The 11,590-nt window shown below is 41.8% G+C and overlaps 1 protein-coding gene across 2 annotated transcripts in view; it reads right to left on the bottom strand.

Annotated features, from left to right (window-relative positions):
* Positions 1 to 882: 882 nt before the first annotated feature.
* UACA (uveal autoantigen with coiled-coil domains and ankyrin repeats) overlaps positions 883 to 11,590 on the bottom strand; it is a 134,729-nt gene continuing 124,021 nt past the window's right edge. For both annotated transcript variants that reach the window (XM_068275071.1, XM_068275072.1), the window contains exons 17-19: positions 10,779 to 10,898; positions 7,706 to 7,771; positions 883 to 5,024 (exon numbers count right to left, since the gene is read on the bottom strand). In XM_068275071.1, the coding sequence (XP_068131172.1) occupies positions 4,953 to 5,024; positions 7,706 to 7,771; positions 10,779 to 10,898 (258 nt within the window). In that variant the 3' untranslated portion in view covers positions 883 to 4,952. The remainder of the gene's footprint in view (positions 5,025 to 7,705; positions 7,772 to 10,778; positions 10,899 to 11,590) is intronic.

The raw sequence follows: 11,590 nt of genomic DNA on the forward strand, positions 1-11,590 counted from the left end.
AAACTTTGACAAGTTGGTCACTGGGTGATTGAGGTTAATATTCAGAAAAATAGGTAGAGCCTTCAACAGCCAATCAGAATTCACCAGTTGATTTTCAAGGGTAATATGCGAATTGCTGCCATTTTTACATTGTTAATAACAGGTGCCTCAAACCTGGTACAGTCGGTCACTCGGTGACTGGGGTTCAAATTCTGGAATGGGGGCAGAGCCACAAACAGCCAATCAGATTTGTTTAATTTTTATGGGACTATACAGATTATTGATACCAAGGACCCCAAAGCTAATAGACTTGGTCATTGAGTGACTATATGTCAAGTTTAGAAAAAGTGGGCAGAGCCAACTAATTTTTTTTTTACATTAAAAAATATAAACTGCAGCCATTCTTACACTGTTAATGGCAAGGTTCTCAAACTTGACAGTTGGTCACTGGGTGAATTGGTTTAATATTCGGGAAAGTAGGTGGAGCCTACAACACAGAAGGGGCGTGGTGGGAGGGACGTAGTACCTACACTCCTGCACAGAGTTGTGGCATTTTGCAGGGGCATAGTTACTCGTCCCGGGGGAGGGGAAATGGTTAATATAAACACTGCTACTGTGCATAAAACCCACACATTTTATCTGCCTATTTGTTCTGGTTATCACAAGATTTTAATGATGTCCCTAGTACAAAGTATATAGTATTTGGAAATAAAGGTGTATTTTTTCTTTGGTAGTTTTTTTCCCCCCCACTATTTTCACATGAGCGGGAGCGTGCACGCGCACAGCGGCAGCAGCACTGTCTGACTTATAAAAATGTCCTGGAGCAATTAAGAGGCTCTAGCAGAACGTTTTTATAAGTCAGCTTGTCATTAAGTGGTTAAAAAAAACAAACACCAACACAGATTTCAGTACAGTATATTTATTTTTAGTTGATATGAATGCAGCTGAGAATAAGAACGCACATCCCCTTAGCCTATAATATGACAGAGCCTATGAAAGACATGCACTGCTCAGAGTTAGCTTACATTGCTGTGTACTGACGTAGACACTGCTATTAATAACACAAGGCAGCATTGCAGGGCCAGTCAGACAGCAAGTCTACAGTACTACAAGCATAATATACAATTCTGCCACCGCAAGGAATAGAAGCTACATCATTAGAGAACATGAAATAGCCATCAGACCAGCTGATCTACTCCTGATATGAGAATCAAAATACCTATACAAAAAATATATATAATATATATAAATATAGACCTCTATCTCTATGTACTGGGAGTGTAAACTTGTATTGGAAAGTGTAAACTGGTATAAAATAACCTAAAGCCTCATAAAAATACGCAGCCTTGAAACCTGGCCAGCCAGGTCCACACCTTGGGTGACAGAAAGAGAGTCTGATAAGAACACATTGCGCTGCACTCTGTTAAAACCTGGTCTCGTGCCACTTCTCTATCACTTAAACTGAAGGCTGACAGACTAGTAGTCAGGTCTGAGGAGGCCTTTAACTCAGCTTTTACCTTGACAAACACCTACTAACATAACTCATTAGGGGTGATAAAGTGAAGGCAGCTGTGAAGTCCACATCCAGTCATAGGCAGAATTAGAACAAAAAAAAAAAAAACAAATGTCAAGTTCTATGCATGTGATTGGATGCTTCAAGCCAACACAAGTTTACTGCATTTCACATGTAAGGAAAAAAAAAACCCAAGGGCTAGTTTCACACGAGGTCCTTAGCCAGTTTTCCAGATTGGACAGCTGCAGACCAATGTTTTCCACGGAACCAACATTGCCGAAATGTCTCCATTTTTATGGCTAGCAGATGCATTGCCACATATACAATATATAGTATGCGTCAGCTCTGCAGTCATTGTGGAGGCCCCAATAGACCAATGGAGTGGTAAAGCTACATCGGATATACTGCCTGCTCCGGCTGGGTCCATCATTGTAATCCAACCCTTCTTAGGAAAGCTGACAAATTAACGAGCAAAATTGCCGTAAAAACAGTAACCAATGAAAATGGTTGTCTAAATTTACGGTCTAAAATCTGACTGGTTGCCATTTGCAACTCCTTAAGGCTCCTCTCACTGCAAGTACAAAAGTGTATTGGAACAGATGCAAACAGATCCTATGCAAAGAAATAGGATCCGTTCACATCAGTCGGTTTGGAACCGATCCGTTTATTATATTCGGAATGAAGGAGGAACGAAGCTCAAAATGCTCACTTGCTGCCGTCTATTTGGGTCCTCCGCCACTGATGCTGCTGTCTATTTGGGGCCTTCACCATTGCTGCCATTGTCCATTTGGGTTCTCTGCCACTGCTGCTGCTCTCCATTTGGGCCCGTGCACGGAACAAATGCTGGTGTACCAATTTGAGACCCATCAAGCTCCCATTGAGCTGCAATAAAACAATGGGAATATGCTCCCTCCCCAGGGAGGATTCTCATTGGTTAACTTAGTGGACCAATGAAAATCCTCCATTATGCTCATGGAGGACTCCCATGGGTCTTTTGCAAACTAATGGGAGCCTGGGGCTTCTGATTGGGCTTTGGGATCTGTATACCAGTGCAGAGGACTTGAAGGGTGGCTGTAGCATCGGAACGAAACAGCAACATGCACCGAGCGGGTAGCAACGCGAAAAGGGAACAGACGGAAAAGGGTGAAAAACTGATGCCACTGTACGAAACAATTTTAATCACTTGACACATCCACAGATCGGTTAAAACAAGCGCATGCACGTGCTTTTCAGCAGAATGGACCCTTATTAAACATCCTATTTGCACTAATTAGTGCACAAATAGGATGTTTAGAAACCTCCATTTTGCCTCAAGTGGTTAAATGGCAAATGGATCAGTTTTTCATCAGCTGTGCATTATGGCAGTGTTGATAAATCAGCCTCAGTGTCTCACTCTAATTTGTGGGGATGGTCAATGATATGCTAATACTTCTGAGTTCATGCAAATTTTATATAAATTGTGTGCAAATTTACAGGATGTTAGCTGCATAGAGTTAGCATAAACTCAGAATCTGAATCAGAATTTAGCAACTGGTTGACCATCCCTACTAGTGAGATGACGACATATTTATGTAGAAACTTAAACTAGACCTCTCACAAGAAGCATGAAATGCCCCCTGACAATTCCTTCCCACAGAGCAACAAAAACCATTTACAAACTCAACTAAATTGCCAGCTGTATTAAAAACCCCCATCTCACATGAGCCAGTTCCTCCGCATCTGGGTTGGTTGAACCGTACATGGCTGCTATTATATTTTGTTATCACCAAAACATCCTACAAACTTCAAAGCTACTCGCAAAAGAGGAAAAACAAAAAAAAAACAAATGCAGATTTTTAACCAATTCATACCCTACACAGAGTCACTGCACCAAATGTACACGGACTGAACAAAGACAGTTTGATATGTCTTTACTGTCCAGTAATGTACCACGAATGGAGCCTCTCGGCATGCATGCTGCAGCCATAATTATAGGTCCATCTGTCACAGGTTCCCCACACCGATATTTACCCACAAATAAAAAAAAAGGAGTGGTTCTCTCTAGTTTCTTTAAAGTACATGTCTGGTACTGAAGCAATATTCACATTTCTCAGTCTGGACTTTAAGGGCTGCCATTATCTAGCTCCACTATCAGCTCGCAAAAACCCCTGAACACCAGCCACAGAGTAACTCAGCTTACCAGATTCAAGGGAAATCTCACGTTTATAAATAAAATATGTAAAACAATTGCCATAATCACACAATTGTTGCTGCACAAATCTTTGCTATTACTATTAAAAATTGCATTTCCATTGTAACCCACAGCCAGCTAAGAATTTCCAAACCCTGACAGTCATTTGTTTGCAGCCTGAGCAACAGTACACTGTAAGGCGCACAGTTGCCATGAGCCTGTCCAGAAATTCCCACCTTGCAACAGAAGTAATCAGCTACACAGGACAAAAGGCTAATCTATGAACTGCCAGACACCGATACTGTGGAATGCTCAGGTTTTATATGCACACAAAAACAAAGTAGTCGCGCTAAAAAAGGTTTGCTATTAACCCTTGCAATATATAGAGCCAGACTGAAAACATTGACTTTTTCTCAACAGTGGAATTTCCCTTTTACATCTACACAGCGTACTGAGAGAGAAGCCATAAGAAACAGCAATAGAAGCCTCTAAATTAACACCACCCCCCCCCCCTCAAAAGCCCAAAACTAATGAAATCATTACAAGCATAATCACGTAAGCCAGTTAGTTCAACCATTCAGATGGTAACTGAGGAAATGCCCAAGTCTGTTGCCCACTAATTAAATGACAAGATGTGGCATAAAAGGTTTTCAGATACTTAAATAGGTTAAAAAAAAAAAAAAAGAAGGTAGTATTTGATCGTTGAGACCTCGGGTTAGGAACCTCCATTATTATATTTCATAGGTCCCTTTCCTGTTTTGTCTTAATGACCAACTATGTACGCACAACATTAACCTCTCCCCTCGTATTTTCCTCCTCGAGTCCAGTTCCCAGCATCTCCAGCAGGTTTCCTACTTCCGGTCATCAGTCTTTGTGGTTGCATATCCTGCATCACTTTCTTGTCTTCCTTCTCCTTCATTAACATTCACATATTCCTTCCTTGCATCACATCACCGCCAGGCTCCTTCTGACACATCGCTCTCTCGCCCTCAGCATCCACATAACATCTCCCATCTCTTCAGCACCTTCATCGCACCTTCTTATATAAAAGTCAGTTCACATTACAATTCCCCACTTTGTTAGTGTTCACATATCTTTTCCCTAAACTTATTAAATTCCAGCTTGTGTCCGTCACATTCCGCACTGTGTTAGACTGCCTGGGTGTAGGTAGTAAGATGCTAATTATGACTATAGCACTTATGGGTAAAGTCCTATAAAAGTAAAGGTTTGTGTGTCTGACAGGGTATTGCCCACCACCCCACAGATTTCTAGATCAGGATAATAGAGAAATCAGCAGACGAGTTCTTGCCGCATGTTGATAATCTGTAATAAGGCGTCCTGGACATCAGCATCCATGTGACCCTGTGCAGAGAAGGAAGAAATGTCAGACTAAAGAGTAACCACATTACAAACAGATAATAGAAGAAACCATTAAAGTGAACCAGAGATGAAAATAAACTGATGAGGCAAACCATCTCTCTTCCTACTACAATTGTACCCATTGTAACTGTACTCCTAAAAATGACTTTAGATATCCCATTGGTTTAAAGTAGATTAAATTGTTTTATTGTCTCTGCTCAATGGCAGTCTATAAAGTGTCCCAAAGCTAAAATACATGAACTATTAACCTTTATCGTTTATCCATTGTACTCTGATGATATTCTCTGCAGGAAAAACGTGTATGGCTGTAATTCCTCATCAGTGAGGATTGCGCTATGATCCAACAAGGGTCGGACAAAAGAGAAAAGGTGAACACACGCGCAACAATTAAAACATTTGATTCTATGCCAATTTGACTAAATCGGAATTTACGTTTTTCTCCATAGTGGTCTATCAGGAAAGGTGGAAAAAAAAAGAAGATCAATTTCTTTAAAGAGTGAAAGGTGTATGTGTGCGTGTGTTAGATTGTAGGACATTCTTACAACCAAAGAAATTGTATAGCTACAGTACATTCAAGAAGAAATAAATGTTATTTGTGGTAAAAGAAAAAAAAAATATTAGAAAGGAAGGATTTGATGAATGGAAGAAATGTAATGTGATTGAGATCAGTAAATTTGGAGTTGATTGTTGAACATAGTATTAGGCTGTATTGTTTTTAATTTGTCAGGAACAGGTCATAGAAAGAGCCTTTATTAAAGAGACTCCGTAACAAAAATGTAATCCTGTTTTCTACCATCCTACAAGTTCCTATACCTATTCTAATGTGCTCTGGCTTACTGCAGCACTTTCTACTATTACCATCTCTTTAATAAATCAGCTTATCTCTCCCCTGTCGGACTTGTCGCCCTGTGTCTGGAAGGCTGCCAAGTTCTTCAGTGTTGTGGTTCTGTGATGCATCTCCCCCCTCCAGGCCCCTCTCTGCACACTGCCTGTGTGTTATTTAGATTAGGGAAGCTTCTCTCTGCTCTATTATCTTTTACAAGCTGGATAAATCGTCCTTTGAGCTGGCTGGGCTTTCACATACTGATGAATTACATACGGGCAGAGCTGTCTGCACTCTGCAGTAAGAAACAGCCTGACACTTCAGTGGCTGAGAGCTGAAGGGGGAAAGAAACACACAAATGATCTCTTGAGATTCAAAAGGAAAGCTGTATACAGCCTGATTGTGTATGGATGTACTATGTGTGGACATACTGTACATCAACCTACTTCCTGTTTTGGTGGCCATTTCGTTTGTTTATAAACAAACTTTTTAAAACTGTATTTAACCACTTTTAATGCAGCGGGGAGCGGCCAAATTGTGACAGAGGGGAATAGGAGATGTCCCCTAACGCACTGGTATGTTTACTTTTGTGCGATTTTAACAATACAGATTCTCTAAGGTTTAGGCAATAACTAAAAGTGATGAATACTGATGATTAATACAGCCTTTCTCAACCTTTCTACCCTGGAGGAACCCTGCAAATAAGGTTTTGATCTCGAGGAACCCCTGCATTTATTTTGGAGGAAGCATGGTCTTTAAAAGTATGTGTGGCTGTTTATTTCACTACCCCTTATTACACTGCCACTCACTATACTGTCTCCTGACCCCCCAATTTAGTGCTTCATGTTACAGTACCACCTATTATAATGTGCTCTATATACTTCCCCCCACGATGGGGGAAAATTCCAAGGAACCCCTGCAGAGTACTCAAGCAACCCTGGTTGAGAAAGCCTGGATTAATAAGTTCATTATAAAATGTTCCTCTATTATAATTAAAATATGTTCTAATACAGTGTTTCTCAACATTTTATTAGTATGTACCCCTTTTAAAACCCTGCACTCGTCAAGTACTCCCTAGCCTAGTAAACATTATCGCAAGTACCCCTTGACAAATGTATGTATGTATCATATTACATGATAATTGGTTCTAAACAATTTCCAAGCATTTCCTATTGCTTTTATTTAGCTAAAATACTAATTTGGTGTTTAAATGGAATTTATCATTTTCTAAAACTCTAAATTTGTTGTTCTTGGTTAAGTATAGCAAGTCTGAGTACCCCCTGGAACCATCAGACGTACCCCCTGGGGTACGCGTACCGCACGTTGAGAACCTAGGTTCTAATAGATGCATTTCTTGGAACGCTGACTCCAGTATTTTTTTTACCCACTTGTTTGTTGTTTTGGCTGTGTGCTTTTGTAATTGTTCTGGTGCAGTAATACTCCAAAAACCTTTCACCTTTAATCCAATGTACTTGTTTTACTGTATCGTTTTTGTTGGGATTGTGTCAAAATTGACTATACGAGTGAGTGTGTGTGTGTGTTTGTGTTTCATTCCGGGATGAAAAAAGAAGCGTGGTAGCGACTGGAAAGCGACTTGTGACGCGATTGGAGCGCTTTGGAACAGACGCCAGCATGAGTAAATTAACCCTTCCTCACTCGCCATGCCATCCCATTAATTAACTTTTCGAGAAGGTAGCTACTGGGAAGAGCATCCCTAATTACAAATCTTAATTCATGGAAAGCGCAAAGAGAAAGCTTATGAAGTAATGGCTTAGTGAGGGGATGTACGGTGCAAGAGATGTAAAAAAAAATATTTTAATCAGAAACCAGAGACCGCTACCTGTACAGCATTTAACAGATGAGCCCGATAAATGGAGATGATCTCCTGGTGCCTGCGCTGCGTCTCCTAGGAAAAATAAAGAAGCTTGTATAAGACACATTAAACAAAGAAAGAATAAACCTTGTTTCTACATGGGCTGGGCTCAGAGCAGCTAAAATATAAAAATATTTTTATTCAATTTCATTTATAAAGCGCTAACATATTACACAGCGCTGTACAATAGATAGAGGATACATTACAAGATTAAATAATGTTACCCAGGAATACTATGTTGTTTAACAATGGTATACAAAATGGCAAGAAAGTGGTGTAAATGCCTGTGTTGTTATCGCAACAGTGCGATTAGATTTAGATTATGAACGGCAGTATATGTGTTTGTGTGTGCTCGTGTACGCATGTATATACAGTGGGGTGCGAAAGTTTAAGCAACCTTGTTAATCGTCATGATTTTCCTGTATAAATCGCTGGTTGTTACGATAAAAAAATGTCAGTTAAATATATCATGTAGGAGACACACACAGTGATATCTAAAAAGTGAAATGAAGTTTATTTGATTTACAGAAAGTGCGCAATAAATGTTTGAATAAAATTGATTGATTCCAAAACCTTTAGAACTAATTATTGGAACTCAAATTGGCTTGGTAAGCTCAGTGACCCCTGACCTACATACACAGGTGAATCCAATTATGAGAAAGAGTATTTAAAGGGTTCATTTGTAAGTTTCCATCCTCTTAATTTTCTCTGAAAAGTAGCAACATGGGGGTCTCAAAACAACTCTCAAATGACCTGAAGACTAAGATTGTTCACCATCATGGTTTAGGGCAGGGGTCTCATTTGCCATTTGCGCCCCTTGATACAATATTTTGTGGCCCGCGCCAGCAAAAGCTTCCTTATAGTTCGCTTCAGTGCTCCCAAGTAATCCGCCGCATCCCCGCCGCTAAACGAGGGCTGCAGAGCCCTCAAATCGCCCGGGGCGCAGTCCGCCAGCATTTGATGGAAGGGGCAGAGTTTTCAGCTTCAGCTCTGCCTCTCCTAACGTCAATCGGCGGCACCGCCGCCTCTCTCACTCTTCCTTCACAGAGAGGGGCAGGTAGAGGCAGATTGCCCCCTGGGCGATTTGGGGGCTCTGCAGCCCTCATTTTGCGGCGGGGACACGGCGGATTACTTGTAATGGAAGCACTGAAGCGAACTATAAGGTAAAATAGGCAAAATAGTTCGCTTCAGTGTGAATTTGATTTTGAAATAGAAATCAATGCAAGGGACCGGGTGTGTGTGTGTGTGTGTGTGTGTGGGGGGGGGGGGGGGTGTATGGGGGGATGAGCTGCTGATTGACTTTTTTTGTGAAATCCCTTATGCGGCCCAGCCTCATCCTGACTTTGCCTCCTGCGGCCCCCAGGTAAATTGAGTTTGAGACCCCTGGTTTAGGGGAAGGATACAGAAAGCTTTTTCAGAGATTTCAGCTGTCTTTTTCCACAGTTATGGAACATATTGAGGAAATGGAAGACCACAGGCTCAGTTCAAGTTAAAGGACTTACGAGGCCAAAACCCCCCAAAAAGTTAAGTACCTGCATCATGTTTGAATGCACGGAGTTCCGCTGGGTCCCCGCAGCTCCTGCATCTTGTAAAATGGTCGCCGGAGCTGGCCGTGGCTGCGCAGTCCGCAGACTCGAGTGCGGCTGCACAGCTCTAGGGCCTCCCCCCCCGTTCCACGCACAGGAGACAGCCTGGGGGGGGGGGGGGGGGGTTGGAGGAGGCCCTAGAGCTGCGCAGCAAGCTCCGGCGGCCATATTACAAGTGCCAGTTTGGAGCGATTGAACTGCGGGGACCCGGCGGAACTGCACGTAGGGCGCGGATGGCGTCCTCCGTGCATTCAAACATGATGCAGGTACTTAACTTTTTGGGGAGTTTTGGCCTTGTAAGTCTTTAAAGGCTCAAAGTGGCAGACCAAGAAAAATCTCAGACAGAAGCAACAAATGGTGAAATCAGTCAGAGTCAACCCACAGACCAGCACCAAAGACCTACATCATCTTGCTGCAGATGGAGTCATTGTTCAACCATTCGGCGCACTTTACACAAGGAGATGCTGTATGCAAGAGTGATGCAGAGGAAACTTTCTCCACCCACAGCACAAACTGAGCAGCTTCAGGTATGTTAAAGCACATTTGGACAAGCCAGCTTTATTTTGGAATAATGTGCTGTGGAGTGATGAAACTAAAATTGAGTTATTTGGGCATAACAAGGGGTGTTATGCATGGAGGAAAAAGTACACAGCACTCCATGAAAAACACCTGCTACCTACAGTAAAATATAGTGGTGGTTCCATCATGCTGTGTGGCCAGTGCAGGAACTGGGAATCTTGTCAAAGTTGAGGGACGCATGGATTCCACTCAGTATCAGCAGATTCTGGAGACCAATGTCCAGGAATCAGTGACAAAGCTGAAGCTGCATCAGGGCTGGATCTTTCAAGAAGACAATGATCCTAAACACTGCTCACAATCCACTAAGGCAGTCATGCAGAGGAACAAGTACAACATTCTGGAACGGCCATCTCAGTCCCCAGACCTGAAAATTATTGAAAATCTGTGGTGTGAGTTAAAGAGAGCTGTCCATGCTGGAAGCCATCAAACCTGAATGAACTAGAGATGTTTTGTAAAGAGGAATGGTCCAAAATACCTTCAACCAGAATCCAGACTCTCATTGAAACCTACAGAAAGCGTTTAGAGGCTGTAATTTCAGCAAAAGGAGGATCTACTAAATATGGATATCATTTATTTTTATGCACCTGCCTAATTTTGTTTGAACAATTATTGCAGACTTTCTGTAAATCCAATAAACCTCATTTCACTTCTCAAATATCACTGTGTGTCTCCTATATGATATATTTAACTGACATTTTTTATCATAACAACCAACGATTTATACAGGAAAATCATGACGATTTTTTTTTTGTATATATACGCACAGATATATACACACGCACAATCTTAATGTTTATGGGTATCTGACTGTGTGCAGGCTATTTACAGAGAACTTCAAAGCACACCACTTGAAAGTATTTCTGTGCTATACTTACATCCAGTTGGTTCTGCAGGCCTTTAATCTGATTCTGCAGGATGTCTGCTGATTGGCTCTTTGCTGGGAGCTGAGCCAGTGACTGCTTCAGCCTCTCTACATCATTAAGCAGGTTAGACACCTTGCCAATAGAAAAAAACAACAACAAACATCAGAGTCACAGAAAAGGACCAACAGATGATAGTAAAGCCTTGTGGAAGGCTACATAAAAAAAATGCACTTTTGACTGTTTTATATCCACATCATGAAGGTATGCTCTGTATACAACTATGGCTGGCAGCTGAAAGACCAACTGAAATGCACAGGGGCCAGCACTGTCCTAGGTGACCACTAGCGACATGCGCATACAGTAATACCAGGGCTGTGGAGTCGGTACAAAAATCTTCTGACTCCAACTCCTCAGCTTCTGAAATCACGACTCCCACTCCAACTCCGGGTACCCAAAATTGCTCAGATACCGACTCCTTAGTCTAATACTTAACAGGGATGTGGATTTTGTACAAAAATCATGCGACTCCGACTCCCGACTCCTCAGTTTCTGAAACCACAACTCCGACTTCAGGTACCCAAAATTGTCCCGACTCAGACTCCTCGACTCCGACTCCAACTCCAACTCCACAGCCCTGAGTAATGCCAAGCTGATGCTTGGAAATGGAACTGCTGCCTTTCGCTGATCCATTTGCAAGCTGAATAAAACTTGAATGAATGAACTTGGAATTGTTAGCATCTTGCGGACCATCCCTAGTGAATGCAGCTTTAATCCTAAATACAGAATTCTCTAGCAGCATAGACCAATGGTATTTCTAGTAGCAG

Source organism: Hyperolius riggenbachi, chromosome 3 (assembly GCF_040937935.1).
Source record: "Hyperolius riggenbachi isolate aHypRig1 chromosome 3, aHypRig1.pri, whole genome shotgun sequence".
Lineage (NCBI taxonomy): Eukaryota > Metazoa > Chordata > Amphibia > Anura > Hyperoliidae > Hyperolius > Hyperolius riggenbachi.